Source organism: Coturnix japonica, chromosome 5 (genome assembly GCF_054131305.1).
Source record: "Coturnix japonica strain WE chromosome 5, WE-NBRP24, whole genome shotgun sequence".
NCBI classification, from domain to species: Eukaryota; Metazoa; Chordata; class Aves; order Galliformes; family Phasianidae; genus Coturnix; species Coturnix japonica.
In genome coordinates this window covers 10145277-10167472 of record NC_140667.1, presented here as the reverse complement: position 1 = coordinate 10167472, position 22196 = coordinate 10145277, and the positions used below count along the sequence as shown (strand labels likewise).

At 40.0% G+C, this 22196-nt stretch overlaps 2 protein-coding genes across 18 annotated transcripts in view; one reads left to right on the top strand and one right to left on the bottom strand.

Annotated features, from left to right (window-relative positions):
- CHID1 (chitinase domain containing 1) overlaps positions 1-22196 on the bottom strand; it is a 262547-nt gene that overhangs the window by 76453 nt on the left and 163898 nt on the right. The gene's annotated exons all lie outside the window — the stretch shown is intronic.
- TSPAN4 (tetraspanin 4) overlaps positions 1-22196 on the top strand; it is a 380904-nt gene that overhangs the window by 301500 nt on the left and 57208 nt on the right. For all 17 annotated transcript variants that reach the window (XM_085548324.1, XM_015863754.3, XM_085548323.1 and 14 more), the window contains one exon: positions 14488-14679. In XM_085548324.1, the coding sequence (XP_085404450.1) occupies positions 14488-14679 (192 nt within the window). The remainder of the gene's footprint in view (positions 1-14487; positions 14680-22196) is intronic.

Below are 22196 nucleotides of genomic sequence, written 5' to 3'. Positions count from 1 at the left end.
ACCGGACCAAGGAAGAAGCAATTACCCAGACAGCAGCTTGCCAACAGCTACATTCTCCCTTAAAATAAAGGAGCATGGTGACATTGTATTTTCATCATCTTTCCCTGCGCTGCTGCAGTGAAGGGAAGGCTTTCTCTGGAGCTTTTCTCTAACTTTTTTTCTGCTTCCAAATATGTATTTTCTCTGTTTGCTTATTATCTCCTGCCTGAACACAGTTTTTCTATACAGTTTTGAACTAGAAAGACAGACATTCTGTTAAATTGCAGACTTCTTTGAGAAAATCTATATGCCTCTGCAGTGGTGTTTACAGCTTTGTTTCTTGCTCCGTCATGGGTCAAGGTCCAGCATGGAACAGCTGCTCAGGGTGTAGGTGATGCTGGTGGTGTCTGAGGGAGCTTTTTAGGAATGGAAAGAGGGGTACTGGCTGAGAAATGAGACCACACATCCCATATACTGTCTGGCTCAAAGTAACACACCTGACCTTGGGAGAGAGCAGCAGCACATCAGCTACTCTGTAAGGAGAATGCTTCTCTCCTAGTTGTGGCGTGGCTGAGGTAGATAGGAAGAATACTGGCAGGTCTGTTTTTTGGAGGCTGTGCGAAAAATTTGAAGCATGACTTCCAGATAGTATATCATTGAATCCATAGCATCACATAACTTGGACAGCAGAAGCCTGGTGAGTGCAAATGGGAAATGTTTTCTAGCATTGGGTTTCTTTATGTAGTCTGGCAGTTTTCTGTCCCTTGAGGGGGAGATACCTTTCTGCCCGTTTTCTCTACCAAGTGCGTGCAAATGGTTTCTTTGAACTTCATTCTCTCTCCATAAGGAAATCAGTCATTGAGCAGGAAGGGGTTTTGGTTCAATGAACACAGAAGGTCTTCAATGTAGGGATGAATGCAGGCTTCGTGGAAAATAGCAAAAATTGCTGAAGTTGCTTATCTCAGGATGAAAGGACAAGGATGGCAAGGGAATATTCATATAGATCACTGTATATGAAGGGAACTAAACAGAGTAGGGTATTAACTCAAAGGACTTTTATTTATATTTCGGTCCTTTATCTTTTCAGTTTTATTTGAAGACTCTCATCCATCCTACTTATTATCTGTGTCTTCCAATATTTCAGACATACTTCCATACCTGTCCTTTTACTCTTGTGAGCCAACGTTGCAGTGGCCACAGATGCTCTTAGAGGGATGTGGGAAAGAGAAGAACTGGACTGAAGATTAAATACTTTTTTGTTGTTTTCCTGGGAAAAGTCCACTGCAGTAGCATGGTTCTTGAGACGTGCCACATGCCAGGAAAGATCTCATCATTCTAGATTTAGCAGCAAGCATTGCTGTCATTTGATAAACAAAGCTTACCTGCCATTGGTGGAGCGAGAGAACCTGCTGGACTGAAATGCCTGGAAAAAATACTGAAGTGATGCCACTTAGGTATTCACTGTGTTGTTTGAAGGCGAGCTGTTACAGCAAAGCTCCAACGAGAGCTTTCTGTCCCTTTGGCTGTGTTTTGCCTGTTAAACGATTATCAGAATTGGTATGGAGACTGCTGAAATCATCTTGAGACATTCTCTCATTACTCAGCTGCTCGTTTGCAATTTGAAATCAGTCATTTAGCTTTAAGTGGCTAAGGGTCATTAATTATGAGCAGGTTCTTTACAGTACAGCTGCAGACTGTAAGTGTCACGATGATGAGGTATTTAAAAAGATTTTTCCCTTGATTCAAAAATACGCTTTTTATCCTCAACTTGAAATAAGAGTCTTGTTGACCCCTTCTTCCTTGCTATTCATAGACTCAGAAGTTCTAGTTAACCCAAGAACCTTGGCAACCAAGGTATCCTCTTCTTGTTTGAATAAAGTTATGCTTTTCAATGTTTGACTACCTTTTCTTATCCCACATCTCTAATCTTATTCTCTTGCCAGTCTCCTCCCACAAACCGCAGACATGCTGCAACTGTCTCTGTCCTGAAGCAGGTTTATTCCCTCACCTATTAAATTGGCATTAAATTTCTGCCATTCCTGTTTTGGAGGGCATCCTAGAGTTAGAACACAGCCTGGTGTCATAAGGCCTTTCTCTAGTTTACCTCTCTGCTGAAGGCTGTAGCATTTATATTTGGAAGCTTTTTATTTTTCCACCTGTGGCATTTGAATTGCAGTACACCCTGTGGACATTTCAGCTTTGTCAGCTTGACTGTTATTAAGCTGTAATCATTTATCATCACTGGCAATGATTTTATGACTGTATTTTTTTTTTAGAAGGAATCGCTGAACGTTTATTGGTAAACTGCTGTGAGCACACGAAAACTTAAGATACATAATTTATAAAGCTGTATTTATGTAGCAGTGCTTTATGATGGAAGGCTGTGTTGAGAAAGAGTTTGAGGTGGTGGTTTATTTTTAGATGAGACGGAAGTCTTTGTTTCCATCCCATTTTAGGCCCCAGCACAGAGTGACTGAGAATCTCCAGAAACCCAAAAGCTTTTTTCCCCTCTAATGGCAGGAGAGAGTATGTAAATAAAATTGACACACATAAAACTGCAATAAACTACAACTGTTTCATGAATTTATAACGTGAGGGGGCAAAGTAATAAGCTATAAATTCGTGTCAGTCATCCTCCTTTATTAAGAGCTTCCAAGCAACACGTGTGACAGGCAGTGCAGGAACGTGTACAGCTGAATGCTTTCCACTTGCTGAACTGGGAGGATTTGATTCCTCATGCTCTGTGTGTATTTGCACGCACGTGGGGCTTTAATAGTTATATGATAGCGTGGTCTTAACATAAGGCAGGGAAAAAAAAGCAATATGTAATTTTAATTATTAAGGGTAGATGAGTTAATTACCAAATCACCTTGGAGAGGATCATGAAATTTCATGACCTGCCATTTGCAGTGAGAATTATCTTAGATCTGCCTTTTAGGAGACTGGGCAGCATAGGGATTTTCTGTTGTTCACCCCTGCAACCTCGGCATTGATTGGAAGTGGGGCTGCCCTGGGCTGCAATGACCTTTACAGGCGTCTGGTCCTTCTGGGCTGTGGCTGTGGTCAGGGAAATTCCAATCAGTGCTGCTAACGGTACTGGTAAAGGTGGGCCTAGACTAACCTACACTGATCTTTAGATTCTACTATTAGCTTTGACATCTGAAGTGACATCAGTCATGTGCCACCTTAAATGTCCAAAAGTTAGTTGCACAGATCTGAAGTTAGAAGAAATATTTGCAGCCTTTCTGTGTTGAATCCTGTAGCATGTGACAAAGGGAGATGAGATTTATTCCAGAAATCTTCAGCAGTTCAGATGCTGACAGCAGTATCTGTAAGACTAGGAGGGCACTGTTAGGCAGCCTGTGGTGCAGACTTGTTGTTTAGACAGTGCCAGTGAGAATGGTCTATACTCATTTTTACTTCATAATCTTTGTGCTCACTTTGATGGATTCCCCAAAACACATAAAGCCAAATAAAATATGAAGGCAAGGGATGCTATGGGCACTCCTACCTATACGTTGCAGTGACATTGCTGGTCAGAGATGTGTTTATTCCAAAGCAGCTGAAATGCTTCCATGGCAGATAGCTGGTTGGCAAAAAGGAAAGACTGTAGCGTTTCCTTTGGGGATAACTAGTGCAGAAAAAAAAAGATTATTTGAGGTGGCATTCATTCCTGATGGCGTGCTGCCCGTGCTTGGAAGTGGCTTGGGATACAGCAATTGTATATAAATAGCACCAGTAAGAGTGCAGAAAATTCTCAAATGTGCTATTGCATAGCAAAGCCTAATATAAATAAACAATCATTAAAAATTACTAACATAAAACAAGGGAATAATCTTTGCTTTCTCTTGTACTCCCACCCAATTAGAATAGCTGTCTTGACAAGACATTTGGACTGTTGGAGTGAGAGATGCTATTTTGGGCATAACGCTGGTTTTGTTACAAGAGACTGCTTACACGGCATTGTTAGGCAATTGCAATGGTAGTTAATACTTTGTTTGCCTGTACAAATATTATTAACAATCTATTTAAAGGAATCCATAAAAGATTTGGAACTCATTTTCCTTGGCTTTCTGATGGTGTTCAGTGAAAGCAGATGAGCTTTGTGAAGTGAGGCTGCTTATCATTTGGGTGTGATTATTGCTCACAACTCTGTTATTGATTAGGGCATCGATCCTAAAAGTGGCAGAAACTCTTCCTAAGGCCATATGAACTATTTATTGATGGAACTATTTCAGAAAGTCTTTTAATGAAAAGCTTGTGGTGGTGCACAAATTTCATCATTCTCCCTGTCTCAGTAAATAGCTAAACCTCAGTAAAGGAAGGTCTTAGCGGGTCATAATGCATTTCAGATTTCATTAGTGGTGCTACTGCTAGTATGCTTGGCTGTCCTATGTGGAACTGTATTTATATCTTAGGTACCCTGGTTGGGGTGGTTTTGTTTGTTTAATATAGAAAAAAAATAAAAAAGACTGTTTGCGTTCATTTCACCAGTGAGCTCTTAGAACAGTCAAGAGGTTAAGTTCCATCCTGGAGAGTTATGGGGTTTTCATACTAAAGTGTGGCAAAGGGGAAGCCACAGGGAGAGAAAAGGAGAAGAAAGAATTGTATTGGAGTCATCTGAACCAGACCTTAATTGCACAATTTTCTTTTGTACACGAGGCATTAATACCTTCAGCTAGTATTCCAGATGTTACATAGTTTACTTTATTCCCAATACTAAGCTCCCCCTTCGTGTTGCTTTCATTGATAGATGCTGTAGAATGTTCTTTTTCAGCACTGTAGAAGTATCGTTAACTCTATTGTTAGCATGAATATGAAGGAGCCTGTTAATAAATATCAATGGCCATTTTTTCATGCCTTATTCAGAATAGGAGAGTCATGCTGGAGTCTGTCACAGAGCTTCCTAGCTTTTATGAGCTGGGATACTGTGTGAAAGTCCTACTGCTTCCTGAAACCTTCCTGTGCCTGCTGGAGATGACTCATTTTACAGAACCATTAAGGTTGGAAATATCTCTAAGTTTATCTAGTCCTGCTGCCACCATGTCCCTCATTGCCACATCTCCATAGTTCTTGAACACCTCCAGGGACTGTGACTCCACCACCTCCTTGGGCAGCCTGTTCCAGTACCTCACCTCTCTTCCTTCTCAGAAAATTTTCCTAATGTTCCTCCTGAGAAGGCCACTCAAGGAGTGAGCTGCCCATGTGAGGGACAGTCTGCAGTCCAGCATATTTATCTTTGAAAGGACTCAGACTTGTTTGAGGCAGGGCACATTGCAGGCGCATCTGTGATGGGACCAAGGGAATGGAATGCAGTGCTACTGGCATTCCCACTAACCTTCACCTCTGGCCCTCTGCCTGCCATCTGACAGGCTTCAAAGTATTATTTGGCCTTGACCCTAAATATCCTTGTATCAGTGTCATTCTAGTGCCACCAGCTGCTGAGCAAATGCGTGAACATCAGAAGGACAAATGCCAGGGGAGGGTATAGAATAGCTGTATTCCTCAGGGGAGGATGACCTACTTGATTGCTTAGACCAAGAAAACCAATTTCTCTTTGAAAAGGTCTCCATCAGGAAAATTAGCCATTATCACAGTGAAATTACATCAGCACAATTTGGGACCTGTGGAAAGGATGCTCTTAAAACCAGCCTTGAGCTGTAAAGAGCCAAACACAAGAGTAAAATCAACATCCCCAAGCCTCCTCCCATTTCAGGATGAAAAAACAGGGATTGTTTTCCTGATCTCCCTCAACTTTCAGAAAGAAGATTAGCTTCTGCCAGTGTGCATCATGGGAGACCCTTTTTTTCAGAGTATTTTTAATCAGATATAGGCTTATATAGTTGAGTCTCTTTATTTCTTGGAAGCTTCTGTGAGGAAGGATATCAGCTTTAGCTTTCCCACAGTATCAGCAGTTTACTCTTTTAGATACACAACTAATTTTACATTCCAACTATAGCATGTATCTATATGCACTATAGGGGTTTCTATAGTAACCAGCCCTGTGCTATCTGCATACCTCTATGGATGGATTAGACATCCAACATAAAAATATTTTTACTTGTATTTTGCTGCAGACTGTGCCTGTTAGCATGTCTGAGAAACATCTTGAGCAATATGAAAGACTCTTTTGGCTCTGTATTATGAAATCTGTTTATTTATGTTTGGTTTTGTATGACCTCGTCATCTTATTATTTCAGTATATCTCAGTCTAAACCTTTTCAAAGTCTGTAAGAGAGAAAATGGCACTACAGGACACCAAATAATCCATATTATTTCTTGTGCAAGAAATTTGTGGCAAACCAAGGAACTGAGCTGTGTCTCTTGGAGTCGTTATTTGGTGCTCATTATCCTTAGTTTCTCTTGGCATCTCACCAGATGGTTTGGGTAAAAATCTCTGTAGATAATCTCCTTTCCTGAAATCTCAGTTTCTACATTAGGTAAAAGACCAGATTTCACCTTTTGCTTCGTTTTCAGTATTTACCAGCACATATGTGACAAGTGACAAAAATTGCATCTAGAGCTCCAGATCTGGTTGCTTCCCAGTTTATGCTCTGAAGTCACTAAAAATTATTATCTTACAGAGGGCATAAAACTGAGATTGCAGAGCACATCCAGTTTTCTTCCATTTCTGCTTCTTTTTAGAAGCTTAAACTTCATTTTATTCATTCTGATTGCAGACTCGATGTGTATATTCCTCTTTAGGACTGTATCGATTTCATTACAGTTGTCCCAGGTGAATTTAGAAATGACGTTTGAAGAACAGATGAAAAAGCTTTAACACTTTTTCAGAGGTTAAAACTCAAACTTGGAAAGAGACGCTGACTGATTAAAGTCAGTGGCATTTAAGCACGTGCTTAAAAGCTTTGCTTGATAAGGATGCCATTGAGCATATTGAAGTGTTTCAATGAATTTTGAACCTGTTAAAAGAAAATACAGTTTTTATATTGGGTGTGTTAACTCATAACTGTACTTCTGGTTTTTTGTAACAGTAGTTGATAGATAACTACGATTTAGAGGAGCAAGTGCTTAGGAGAATACAGCTCATAAAGCAGCAGGGATTAACTGAAAGGCTTTTTATTCACTTTTCCATTAGCAGGATGTCTGTATGATATTCTGTCTTTTGACATCTTCAGTTGGCCCTGAATTTACTTTAGTTGTGTGGGGCCGCAGTTTAGTGGTGGTACTCAACTGGGAAAGGATAATGAATTTCTTAGGGCTTAAGGTCTTGATGCTCTTTCCTCTTCAGGATAACTGAAAAAACAACATTTTATGTTTTCATTATTGACACTATGAAAACAAATGCCTTTCTTATGATATCTCTTTTCCCATAAGCACCAAAGTCTGTAGCATTTTTCGGCTTGATAAAAGCACTCTTGCTATTTGTCTGGCTCACACGCTGGATGGAATATCCTAAAACAAATCTAATTTATAACATGAGCTCCTAAAGTGTGCATCTTCAAACCTGTGACAATAACGAGAGAGAGAGCAGTGAGAGTATGTACCGTAGGACAAAGCACAACATCAGCTTTGAAATCATTCTGAGCTCTATGCACCGTGTTGCACCACTGACTAGACGGCCTCTTGTAATGGAGAGGCAGGCAGAACAAGAATCAGCTTGAAAGGAGAGGCCTCGTGCAACAGTGAGGCTGAGCCCTTGGCTGCTGCTGACTGGGGCAACGAGTGATCTGTCATGCTGGCTGGCACTAGCGAAGAGGGAGAGGTATGCAGCTCTTAGAAGATTCTGGCCACTGGGCTCATAAATAATGACCTATATTGCAAGATGACATTTTTTATATTTGAACCTTAAAATCTCTTTCCTAAGCAAAATGCAGAAATGGAGTGGCTAACAACTAGTTTCATAGAGCTTTTAATTTTTAATTGCTCTGCACTGCTTATCTGCAAAGACGAAGAGACTGACATTTGAAATACTTTGTGCTTCACTCAGATGCACTCTTCTGAAACATCTTCAAAGTCATAGAGATATTAGAGAAGAGTTTGAGAGTGGGCTAAAATGACACCAGAACAAAATGAAATTTTGGCTGAAGTTAATATGCTACACTGAGGAGATGTTCTTAACAAGGAAGTGTTGAGACTGAGAGTAGAACAGCATCCATTTGTGATGTGTAACTTCTATGGAATAATGTCTGTCTGTTAGGTAGATCTGGCGCTCATCCGAGCTGAGATCAGATGTGTCTGTCTGAGAAGCAGTGTGGCTGAGACCCCATCTGAATTAGATAAGGAAATTATTTCCTGATTTCTTCTCCTCTACAGAAGGGATTTGTTGACTGCAGGTTTGTTGTTGTGTGGTTTTTTGTTTTTTGTTATTTTTTTTCCTTTTGTACAAACCTCACAACGTGGCCTCCTGTTGAAATCCCAAGCTTCAGTAGACTTTTTAGGTCTATCCTAAGACTGAATAGTCTAGTGACTTTTCTACCCTTATGCTGCTGTGAAAAGACCTCCTTAGGAGACACTCTGATAGTCAGGATGCAGAGGCATATGTGTGGTGCCCAAGGTGGAAGGTAAGTGTTTGCATTCACCCAAGTTTTAATGGGCTGCTTAATCTCTGGAAATCAGGGAGACTTCTCACAGGGATCTAGTGGCTCTGTAAGCCCAGCTTTCATGGATTGTTTGACTCAAATTATAAGGCATCTGAAGTGCTCCGGGGTGATGACAGCTGAGAATTTGCTGGTGGCTGTCCAAATTCCATAAACATTACTGACAACCTGGGCTGTGATGCAAGAGCAGAAGGCAGTGATAAGAGGAGAAGGGAAACGTGTGTGAAGTGCAAAAGCGGAGGTATCTTTACTCGGGTTCAAAATGCAGTGAAAGAACTTGATCCTGTTTTTCTTATTTTTCTTTTTAATTTACAATGTGTAAGTACTGTGTTGTTTGTAGTACGGCTACTGATTGTACCAACACTGGAACTTATAGGGTAATCCTGCAGCTCAGACCCATGACTATAATCACTATGCCCACTGGAAGAGAAATACAGCCTCTACAATGGATCTGAGGGAAAGAAGTTTTTGACCTTGTAGCTCATTTAATTGCATGTCAGATCTCCTCATTTTTGGTTTGAATAAGCTATGTTCTTACTGATTTAAAATAAATAATACTATGCAAGTATGGGTACATGGGACATGGGTAAGGAGAAATAGGGGAATTAACTCTTTCATTGGTGTCTCTCTCTATGAGTCCTTCTCTGAAAATAGGCTGATGCCGGGCAAGCAAAAAAAATAAAAAATTCAAGTTTAAATTCTAAGTGAGCACTAAAACTAGAGGGGGGAAAAGAGTAAGGCAAGGAGAACTTACAAGTGCCCATAATATTGACCAGTTTTCATCTAGCCAAGTACCCAGCTTTGGGTCATGGCCATTTGGGGGTGCTGAGAGAGAATATAAAGATACTTTTGTCAGCTGCTTCAATTTACAGTTTTAAGTTCTTCGTCTTCAAGTTTTGCCTTCAAGATGTCATTTTCAATGAAATCAGTGCACTTTTGCCCTCCTTGGATTTGTATAATCTCTTTTTGAACCTGCTTATAGTTTTATATCCTCAAAGCTGTGGCAGCAAATTCCAAAATACAGTTCAGTGTTTTCTTAAAAAGCACTTTAATTGGTTTTGAACCTATGGACAAAATGAAGTCTACCTGTTTTAATCTCAAGAAAAATAAATAATCCTTCTCTATTTTCCATTCTCATCTGGTACTGGATTTTAGGGATTGCTTCTATTCCAGTCTCTTCTCTCCCAAGATGTTGTCCCCACTAACTGATGATTTTTTGCTGATTCTTTTTTAAATCATAGCTAAAATGGAGTAGTTCAGATCATGGCCATCCTAGATAAGGCTCTCACTTACTGTCTGGCTCTGCAATTCAGAGCTCAAGAGCCTAATTATAATAAAGGCAGAAAGTGCTTCAGTTCCTCATTTAGTATTCCACTTAACTTTTCAAAATCCAAGGCACAAAGGGATGAACTCTTACAACATCTTTACCTCTTATATTAGTTAAATTTTAGACCTCTGACTAGAAGTGGCCAGCGGGCTGGTTCTCAGATCCTCCAACATGACAGGCAGCTGCTACAGCAAGAAGTTGACTGTGCACTTGTAGAGAAAGCTGCAGTCCCTGCTGTAGCACATAAGCTTCTGCTTTGTGCACGTAGGATCCTGGATTCATTGCATCCTGTCAATGCACTTACATATTACATTTCCACCTGACATATGTATCTAGCTAAAAGAAACAGTTATTTAAGTACGCCTTACATTACAAAAGCATTTGCTGGGTAATGTTCACATCACGGCTATTAATACTTTGATGTTGAGTTTTTCATTGTAAGCTTTTACTCCACAGCAAAAGGAGGGGGAAGAACATTCGCATAAGAATAACTGCATAGCAAGTGGGATTGAGAAAGCCATTTTAGTTTAAATTTGTGGAGTCTGGGAGAGAAAAATCTTTCTAAGTGAATTATTATAACTGTAAAACAACTAGTCGTGCCTCCACTTGAGTCCTGTTATCAGTGTATTTTTTAATATAAGAGGAATAGTTTATATCTAAAAGGGAAGTATGATGGGTAGATCCTAATCAGTCACAGTATGAGAAGCCTTGATTAGATGCATTTTCTATGAAACAAAACCAATATAAAAAACACTTAAGGACACCAACACCATTATCATGAACAATGAGGCAATTTCTCCTGCTGTATTTTAAGTGTGTAGCTGTAACTTCAGAATTATTTTCTCTAACAGCATGCATATATCTGGGGTTGTTTGGGATTACTTTGTTTACAATAGTGTAAGATCAATTTTAAGTGTATGCTCTGAAGCCTGAATAATTTATTTTGTAGCCCATTAGAACAATTTGGAGGATCTAATTTTGCAGGCAGCTTTTCTGCCAAGAGAGTGAACTCACACATGTCTGCGTCTCCCAGGGAGAAAGAGATGGACTAAATCTCTGCTCTTAGAATGAGCCCAGCTTTACTGCTTGACTCTGCTATTTAAATGCCTGTGAGCAATTTGTCTTAAGCAAAATGAACCACTCCTTCCAAGGTCCAGGGCTTGCTAAGAGCCCAATGGTTATGTTTCTATACTTGGTACTTAAGAATTGAGGCACTGGCACATAGGACAGCCTCTTCTAGATTTCCACCACAGTCTGTCCTGGAACACAAGCATAATTCACATCTCAATTCAATCTAAAGTCTTAGGGCTATGAAACTATCCCAGCTTGGGCACTAAAATAAAAGATTTTACTAAGAAATGTGGCATTTACTAGAATAAAATGTTAAAAGATGCTGCGTTCTGTTTCATTCAGAGTTGCCTTGCTCACAAGAGAAGAATGTCACAATTAGGCAAATAATGTGTTAAACATTTCACAAAGGATTAAAACATGTTGTCAGTAGCCTGATATATTTGGGGATTTTTTCTTCTTCTTTTTTTTTTTTATTCTTTTGGAATTAGCCTTGCAGTCTCCGTGTGTTGCCAATACAGAGTTGTATACAGTTGACAGCTTCAAACTGTAGTCTTATCGCTAATCTTTTTGTTTCAACATTAGTGTCTGTTCTAAATGTGACAGCTTTGCTATTTGCAAGGAAGACACCAGATATTCAGGAGTAGCCCTGGTAATGGTTTTGGTTTTGCTTTACTTTATATCTCAGCAAACCCTGAAGGCTGTCAAGACTTGTCATCTCATCACTCTTCTTCTGCCTGTTTGATACCAGCAAGGATTGGGAGATAGAGGAAGAAAAAGTGGAGGGAAAGGAACATAAGTAACTAAGCAAAATTATCGGTAGCTTAGTAGTTTCTTAGAGACAAAGATGAAGAAAACAAATCAGGCAGCGAAGAATCAATTATGACAGTTCTTTTCTGTTTGATATACCTTGCATAAATAAACATGATCCCTCTGATCCCTGGAATTGGAACTGGGAGTTAAGCTTCTGTTCAGTTCAGAACAGGAAAAGCAGAAGGGGAAGGGAGCCATTTGGAACCAGGAAATATTCTGCTCTCATTGGAAAGGTTCCTGTGGATGTCTTGGTGGATATTGGGTTCCCTTATTTGTTTCTTTAACCAGATGCTTGACTGTTACTGTGTTCTTCGGCCATGGACTTATAGATACGGTTCAGTCCTTGGTGGAAAGAGCAGTGTAAACCAACATCAAAGGCAGCCTCTATTTCCCAGGTAGTTTTATGGCAGCTCCGTGACTGTATTCAAGGACTACAAGAAAACATTCTGGTGTGGGAGAAGGAACAGGGCTGGAGTAAGGTGAGGAACCTTCAGTTGTGTGTGTTGCTGTTGTCTAAGAACGCCTTTTTGAAAACTATTAGAGCCGAATGGTTTAATGCTCAGAGGATCCCTTTGTACTTGTTAGAGTTTGGTTAATCAACGTAAGGAAAAAGTAATGGTTCCCTCCTCAAAAATAGAAATATCATGAGCTGATAGCCTGCTATATATTAGAGTACCTCTGAATCAGGGACAGCACAGTGAGATGCTCCTGCTGACAGACTGATCCGGGTTATTCAGTGCTGATGTAAATGGGACAGCCACAGCTGTAGTGTTCTACATCAAACATCTGGTTCTGTGAAGTTTTGTACTGCCAGTGGTTCCTCTGTTTTGCAGCCAAGAATGAGTGTGGAAGGAGATGGTGCTGGAATCTGACGTCCTAAGGGAAATGTCATCTTCAGTGTTGTGTATTGTACATCATAAGGAACATAGTGGGTGGTGATGGAACAGCAAGTGTGTCTTGACCCATATCCCAAAACAGAAACTGGAGTTGTAGGCACCTGTATTACTCGAAGTGTGTAGCAACACAGAGAACATGAAAAGAGAACATGAAAAGGGGATAGAATAAGCTGCCTTTTATTGATGCTACTGAATTTCTTTCCAAGAAAGAACTGGCAGTAATAGCTAAGTGCAGTGCAAGTAGATGCCATTGCTACTGCTAGGCTTCTGCACTCATTAGTTCTGATTGGACCATTTGCGTGTCCTCACTGTGCCTGTGCCTTAGAGGCTGATGTTGAGACAAGACTTTGAATGAGAGGTGGGTGGAGGCAGAAGTGCAGTCACTGTCATGTTCGTTGGCCAGTTTGACACTATTCTAGACAGTGAATTTCAGTGCTCTGATTATTCTGGTTTTACCTAGAGCCTCTGCCTAATAGATATTATTTTACTGTCTTTCAGTGCTTTAGTCCCTTTTTAGAGCATTTATACCTTCTTTTTTCTGTTCTTTCCTTGGCGTGATAACTTTTGTTTACATGACCTCAGGTACACCAAACAATTTTCTATGGGTTATCTTCGTTTAGTATTTTTCCTACTCCTATCCCCTGGTTAGTCATTTTAGACCACTGTAAATATCACAATACATAAGTGGGCAGGAAAGGTACTTCAGTGTATGTGGTCATTGCAGGTACTGTCCCTCCTTGGTGCTTACAGAGGGAACATTGCAACAGCTTGAATGTGGCCATATGGGATGCATGTTTATGAAAAGACAACTTAAGGAGATGATGTGAGTCCACGTGTCTTGGTCTGCCTTCTCTCAGTGGAGACATGCAGGTTGATGCAGCTGAGGTACATGGCAGTTTTGCTTCTTAGGTCTGAACAAAAACAGTCTTGTTTGCAACTAGAGTATGAGCCACCATTCTTGTCTCCCCTGGAGGGGGAATTCAGGATCACGCAGAGGCAAACTTAGCAATTAGCACTAAGAAATTGCTTTGGCTTTTGGGTTTCTCTTCTTTGTTTTATTTCCGAGGCTTAGCTCTGACCCAGTATTAACTCTGTCTTTTTCCTCTTCTGGTTCAGGAGTTGCCTTATGTTCATCTACTTTATGCAGGCATTTAATTGATATGCTCCTATGTGTGGCTTACTACTCTATGAATGCAGTTTTTTCCCTAACCTTTAATTGATTTGGATAATAAAGTACAATTATAAAACTCAATAAAAATTGGTTATTTTAAAGGGAGAGTAGGAAAGAAAGAAATGTAAGTGATGCACTGCTGTGTGACTGTATAATAATGCAAAATCCCCTTTGGTTTAATTCTATTTAATTGCCCAGCTTTACTCAGTTTGTTACAATTGTGCAGTCTTTATCTCAATTATATGCAGCAGGCTTATAATTGTTTTTAAAAGTTCCTTGTATATATAATAATTGTAAATTTGATGTTTTTGTGGTGGTGACTCTGCCTTTGGTGCCGTGCTCCCTTCTCCTTGCTCATATGCCAGAAGAGGCTGTACTACTGCTCCCCTTTAAGATTTTTCTTAAACTGGTGAAGTCCTCATCTCATCTGAAATTGGGGTCATTTTTTGAGTGTATTATCTTACTGATAAGTTTCCTCTTTATAAAATGTTTTCCTTTCTCCTTTGTCTACTTTGGACTGAAAGTGCTGTAACTAAAGATCATTCTTAGGCATGGTTCCTGGGTTTACTCCAGCAGAGCTGCTGCTGTATTGATCCGCTGCTGTATTGATATGGATTAATATCTGGGGTTACTTTGATACAATAACTGAGCTTCTTTTTCTCTTTATTTTTCCAGCTGGGAGGCTGTGGAATCCTTGGAGTGGGCATCTGGTTGGCAGTTACTCAAGGGAACTTTGCCACTCTCTCTTCATCTTTCCCATCACTGTCAGCTGCCAACCTGCTGATTGTCACAGGAACTTTTGTCATGATCATTGGCTTTGTGGGCTGCATAGGTGCCATCAAAGAAAACAAGTGCCTCCTGCTGAGTGTAAGTATTAAGCTGCTTTGCTGTTGTAGTGCTTGCACTTTTAAGGTGCTGATGCTATTCCGATGCATGTTACGGTATCCTGTATTTTAACAGAGGTTGTCCATTTGATGTGTAAAAGATGTGAATGTTGTTGGAGTCAGTCTTTGGTAGTTCTGGGGAGTTGCTACATCATTTGTGACTGTGCTTTTAGCCTATCTTTGGAGGGTGAGACCTGCAAGCAGGGAAAGGTTAGTGGTTATGTGAGTTTCCTTGAACTCCTTCAGAGAACTCAGAACTCTCCTTCAGAGAGGAGGGAGGGATTTGTGAAGACATCTTTGCAGACACCCTTGAATTGTTCTTTACTTAGCTTTGGTAGATATATCTTTTTAACATCTGCTCTAATGGGACTGCTGATGTGAAGTCCTGAGCAGAATTTTAATAGTAGGAAGGAACACTGTGAAAAGAAAAGCTGATTTTTGGTTTAAATTGGAAATGAAGTCCTTTAGACTTGGCAGTGTTTATTTTGCTGATCATTAACTCTCCAAAGATTAAGATGTCAGGAAGTAAAGGTGCCAACATAAGGAGATTGCTGTGAAATCAAAGATTAATAAGGTACCAGCTGTCCATAATTTAACAGAGGCTCAAGCCATTCAGCTAATGCATTTTGTCAAATGTTATTTGATGCCATTCAAAGCTGGACTGACTTTACAGTAGTGAGGGCTCGTTGTAATTGGCGTTAGTATGTATTTTTGGTTCTGCTGAATTGAAGACTGAGATGGCCGTGCTGCTCAAGTCTTGCATTTCACAATGAGATCAATCAAATCTTGGAGTGAAGTAAAGCTGGGGTTTCATTAACTGAGCTGGTGATTCCACTGTAACCTTTTTGGCATAAGCAAAGTCTCCCAGGATCCTTTGTACTTGCTGCATCTAGAGTGAATCTATTCAGTCAACTAGATTAGCATCCTTTTGGAGAGATGCAGATGTTAGGGCATCTTGCTCCTCCTAACACATGCAGCAAAATACTCTGGGTATAATGTCCTTCAGTGCTCAGTTGTATTTAATTGTACTTGGTGGATCAAGTTAGATAATAGAATAGAATCAATTTCGTTTAGAAACTCTTTGTGTGGGAGAGCTGGGAAGCCTGAGTTAATTTGGTTCCATCACTTAACCCTGTTTCTCTGTCTAGCTATTCAGTGTGACCTGTATTTTACTTTGCTTCACTTTGAAAGTTCCTCTCTTGAGCCTGTCTTCAGTGTGCTTGGGAGGAATATGGACAGTAGTGGGAGCTTCAGTTTATAGAAGCAAAGCTTTATTATATAAGGTTGTCCTTCCCTTGAGCTGCTGGTTCTATTTGACTTCTGTTTGAAATAGTGCAAAGTTTTGGGCAGTTCTCAATTTTCTTGGTCATGAAGATAACAATGTAAATGCTTGAATGAAGGAACTTGCAGAGTATCAGACAAATGCTGTTCTGGGTCTGTGTGGTTGCCACATCCACTCATCCTTTCCTAATTTCCTGAGTATTCTACGCACAGTTTTCTTCCACGATGAATAGAATCTGTTAAAAATGATAAATCTATTCATTATTGTTAAGTATCTCTGAGAGGGCCCTCCACTGATTTTTATTTTTATTTTTTTATTTTTTAAGTGGGCAGTTTCATTGTAGTTGGGATATGATAGGCCTTACTGTCTGCGTTACAAAGGTAAAGCCACTAAGCCTCAGCAACCTCGTGTGTAGTGACTCTGGTTTAACAGCATAGATCAAGTCCTTTAGTATATCCCAGGCCATTACTTTACATCTAGTTTTGCTACTGTTAGTAGCTAAGATGGCCTTTTAAACCAATTTCCTGTAAATTAAATCTCCAGAAATTACCACTTTTAAGCATGGCAACAACTCATGAGTGAACTGTCTGGCTTATGCGTGATGTTTCTGCCATGTCTTCTTACATGTTATTTGGTTTTGCTAACTTTTCTTAACTTAGAAACTATTGTTTCTAAAGTTATACTTCTGTCTGTAAACAGGAGATTTGATAGTACTTCGATAGAGCAACTGAAGTCCAGCCACACAGATATGTTTAAGTTGGGCTGATGGAAGCTATTTGACAGTATGGGTAGTAGATTCTGTTGTGTTACTCACCAGATAATATATTTGATTCTCTTAATATCCTCCCACTCCTTAGCATTTGGCTAGCCCCAGTAACAGACCAAACAGAGGCAAGTGCTAAACAAACTTGTGGAAGTGGAATAGACAGGAGTGATACAAAGTGTGCAGGCAGTTTAAACAGGTTCATGGTGGGCTAATAAATAGCAAAAAAGGCTGTTTAACTAAGTATCAATATGCAAGCAAGAAGTAAAAGGTAGGAACTTGTACTTGTCTCTTTTTATTACTCTATATGCAATAGTACGATGAAGTTCATCCATGTTGGAGGTGTTCCCCAGGATGCTGACATGCTGGAGTGTCAATTACTCTTGTTATCACCTATGTATGCGAGATAAAACATTGCTCCACTGAGCAGAGATTTCTGTGCATCTCTGAAGGAGCAGCAGGTTTCACTGCCTTCCCTCTGTCCTCTACTGGTGAGTGTGAGAGAAAGACAGGGATATTCACAATGGATGTAGACATAAATAGAGATTATGTGAATGTCATCTGATCCTCTGTATGATCTGTCCATTTTGCCTGTCACCTCCTGCTCTGAAATCATGCCCTTGAGATCTTGAAGACTCTTATGACATTACAAGCATATTAACTATATGGACACACCTGATTTAGCCAAGTATAATTTGGACCTCCGCCTGCTGTTGTATTCTGTAGCACACCCTGTCCTAGTGACAGAATTGGAAAGGCAATTCTCCCATTCAGTGTAAGCATCTCTTGTTTAGCTTTTTAAAAGCAGAAGAAAGATGAATTTGCAGGTTGCTGCTGGTGTTGGAATAGGTGATTTGGAGGAAGAAGGTGGAAGTATAGCCAGAGGAATGGAGCAACATGAGTGTATTAAAACTGGCAGAGGGTGAAACAGAGGAAGAAAACTACCAGCACAATTCACCTGCACTGGAGCAGCAGAAGCTTTTTCAGTGTTGAATATAACTGGATTTGTGAGTCTACGATGTTGCTTTATGAACAGTACTGCTGATTGATGATGTGATAACGTGTTAGATTTACTTAAGGAGCCTGCTTGGGTGAAGAAATGAGCAGTTTCAAAGAGATGTTTCAATTTGTCTGTATTTCATGCAGGATGTTACAGAGCAGATGAGGCTCTAATCCTCTACCTTTGTGTTCTCTAGCATTCCCGTTAGGTTGTCAGTGCAAACCTTTAAGCCCTTTGGTGTGAAGCTGCTGTGATGTTAAGTACAAATGATAATAATTGCATACCTCTGGAACTGCCGGTGATTTTGAAAGGAAAGAGAACAAAAAAAGTGTTTTGAGTAGCAGAGGACAAACAGAGAAAGGAAGTCAGAAACAGTAGAATTTAATTTGTAAATGAGATTTTTGCATAGCTGGGTGTAATGAACTTCAGGAATGAAGTGCATTAACCCTGTGAATAAAAGTGTTTAGATAATCTAAAGCTTCACAGTTTTACTGACTTGAAAAGACTAATCTAATGTCCACTAACTAAAGAGCTGGCAGATATCTTTATTCAGTGGCACTGCATAGCTGGGACAACGCCTCCTTAATCTTTTAAGAAACAGCCCCATTCCTGTCTTTCTGCATTCAGAGGAATGGAATAATAGGAAAATCTAAAATGGAGCATAAAAGAAAAATGAGAAGGAAACCTCAACCATCCTACACATTCTGAAAAAAATATGCAGATGAGATGAATTGCACAGCTGTCATTCTAAGATCTCACTAAACAAAGAATAGGTATTTACAATCATTTTATTTGCTCCAGCTACAGCGTGAAGGAAGATAAACTTTTCCATCATTAAATTTCCCTGGGGAAATCAGAGCAACTAGCACTTCTTGAAATAAGTGTACAACCTGGCATATATAATCTTGCTTCTGAAAGCAGATGCAGGTTGGTGAGGGAAGCAGAACAATGCTTTCTTGCTTCAGTACGATTCCTTTGACTTTTCTGCTATGCTGGTTGCTCAATATCATATAACAGCAGTGTCTGTGCTAAAAAATCTTCTGTAATTAGAAAATGGCAACTTTGTTCTGATGAGTTGGGTCACTGTCCTGAATAGAAGCCAGCTAATAAGCTGAGAGTCTGATTGAGCAAGAAAGATTATTGACTTCCTGGATCTTTTTCAGAAGTATTTGATCACTCCCTACAGTACATCTAGCTGTGCTGCAAATCTCTATAGGATATTTTGAAAAAGAAGTGGGGAATTTGCTGTTGTTTCCTCCTCCATTGCAAACGTCTTACAATTCCAGCGTCTGTCAGAGCCATTAGCCTTACCTTTCATCTTTGAGAATTTTGACAAAAACTTGCACTGTGTGTGCTTGAACGTCATTGTAATGTATATGCTTTTCAGCTGAGGTCAAGTCCTTGCAGAAGATAGGGCACCAGCTCACTCTGCCACTCTAGCGCAATTGGTTATGAAGATTTGATCATAGAACTGACATCCCCTTTAGGCAGTCACTGTATATATATGTGCCTGTGCCGTTTCTCTATGCTTGAGAAGTTCATGCCTGATTAAGTACTGTTTTTGCTTTCATGCTCACTTGTTGACTCCACTGATCTCTAAGTATCTGTGTAAAGATTGTCTGTTAGGTTAATTGCTTAAGATCTATATTTGAGGACCTAAATTGCCCAAGTTCTGTCTTGCATATGTGTTTCGTTCTCTCTTTCATATGGAATCTACATCAGTGGGCAAACAGGGAAGGTCACTGTGCATAGCCCAGGTTAAAAAAAATACCCAACTCCAGATGTTAAATCATGATGGATCACATTATTCATTATCTGTATTACAGTACTGCCTGCAGGCAGCCCAGGAGATCAGGCAGCTGTGTGTGCATTCTGTATAAACTCCTAGTAACAAGCTGTCCATGCCCAGTAGAGCTTACCATCTAAATAGGTAAGACAAATGGACAGTGTTATTACCCTCATTAGACAGATGGGGAGCTGCAGCATAGTGAAACTGAGCATCTTGCATAGATTGCAATGGGAGACTGGGGTACAGATATGAAGCAAACACAGATTGTCTAAATCACAACTTAGTGCCTGTGTCTTCTTTCCCTTATGTCAGTGGAACATGTCCAGCTGTCCTGTGTTCTACAATGACCTTTAACAAGTATTTAATCCATGTTTCCATAATAGTAATAACGACTTCATTTTGAATGAATTATGCCTAAATAATAAGTAAATGTTCCAAAGCAAAATTCTCTCTCAATTTTTGTCCTTCTAGAAGTGCCCAGTTGGTACATTTAACTGGTTTCTAAGTCAATTACCCTAATTGCGGCAGTATTTTCAGTTTAGTGGGAAACAGGAGATTCAGAGAAGCTGCCAGAAAGGGCAGGTGAATGTTGTGTAATGCAGAATGTTTGAAAACTGGAACTTGCTTTTGGGCCAGGAAATTGTGTCTGTTTGGTTGGGGCAGCTCATGCGTAAAGATACGTTTGAAGATTCTTGTTCTAAGTAACAACCCATGTTGTGGAAGGTGGTATGATTCATACACAGTTTCATCCTGTCATTTTGTGCTACTGTTTTCTTATTGTTTTTCACCCCAGGATTTGGTACAAGGAACGTGTTCTGCTCCCAGTTGGCGTGAGCAGAGTAGCCAATGTACAAGCACGCCAAAAGAGGTAGAGGATGGGTCTGCTTATGAAGATATTAAGGTCTAAAAAGACTTCTAGTGTATGTAGGTGATCCTTTACCACCCAGTATAGGAGTATATTAGAATGGGGAAGGGACTTGAAGTGGATAAAATGCTGACTTGCTCTTCAATGGCCCAGAGTAGTCAGCATTCTTGTCAGTGCCAACAATGGGCATGTATCAAATCAAGGATCAGAGAAGTAAGAAAGTGGCTTAGATGTGCCCTGATTTCCCTTATTCCTGATTAAGCTTGTTTTTGTTTTGTTTGGGGTTTTCTTTCCACTAGAAAAGCTGAAAGGATGATCAGTGACAAGTGGAAAGAGAATAATCATTAACAGACAGATCTGTATGCTCAGCTCTATTTAAGTGAGGGCTTCGTGTTATTAAGTGAGGAGTTCATCACAGTTGCTAGTGTGAATAAGATCAGAATTATACCTTTGTTTTAGGTGAGCCTGGCTGTGGAAAATGCTGATAGTATATATCTGAATGACTATCCAGACATCAAAAGCCTTTTATTTCTGGAATAGTCCTAGAGGAAAATGAGTGCCCGTGATGTTTTGTACTGTGCTGTTGAGAGTTTTCTGAAGTTCAGCCAGCTCATCTGTAAGTGAAATAGCAATAAAGAAAATGAGGAAAAAGTTAATGAGTGGGAAGAAAAAACAACTAAAACCCCTACTGTCTTCAGTAGTATTACTGGATCCAGTCAGCAAGCTGACAGCTGAAACTCTGTTGGTGTTAGCGAATTAATTTCAGAACAACTAAATGGGAAAGAAATAGTCCATGAATGACTTCATCTCCGTAATTTTATGCTGTAGAACAAACAGTAGATTCTCACTCTAGTGCATCAGCTTGTGTTATTTTAGTAATCTGAGTAGAAAAAATCAGGAGAATTGTGGCTGCAGACACAGCAGCACGTGGAGCAGAGATCAGAAAAGCAGAAGGACATACAGTTATGTGCCTGAGAGCATTATATGTTGTGTGTAACGCTTCTCTGGTAGTGCCGCATTGCATGTAAAGATGCTTCTTGCTGCCTCTTTAAACTGTAAGTATTGGAGAACTAGACTCCCACAGTCTGGTTGCCTCCCCTTTATTATTATTAATCATTTAGGTTGGTGAGGCACTGGAACAAACTACCCCGAGAATCTGTGGCTGCCCTGCTCCTGGAGGTGTTCAAGGCCATGATGGATAGGGCCCTGGGCAGCCCGATTGACTGAGTGACAGCCCTGCCCACAGCAGGCAGGCTGGAACTAGTTAATAATTAAGGTCCCTTCCAACCCAAGCCATTCTATGATTCTTTAATAAGTTTTTAATGGCTTCTGCTTGGCTGTTACTAAAACTTAGGTTTGGATGACTCCTTCTCTTCCTTTCTTCCTTTCAGGTAGTAGCTATTCAAAATACCTGGGGACATAGGACAGAAAGAACAAAGATCCTTACCTTTTTCTTTTAGATTTCAGCCCAGGCTCAATATATAGAAAAAGCTTACATCATAAGGTCACGCTTGTATAATGTAGAATGATATGTACCACTAGCACGCAGTATGTTTCACATCCTTTGGTTATTCTCTGTGGTGATAAGATGCTGCTCTATTGCAGACAAACAATGTAATGGTGCCATGGGCAGGAGTCAACAGAGCTGTGCTGGCTTGTAAGAGGTGAAGGTTCACGCTGTTTGTCTAAATGGCTATCAGTGTTTCAGAGTTCCCAGCACCTGGTCAATTGACCTAGTGGTATTAACAACATTAGCCTTTAGAACAGTCTGTGTGGGCTCAGGATCCCCCATCACTTTGAA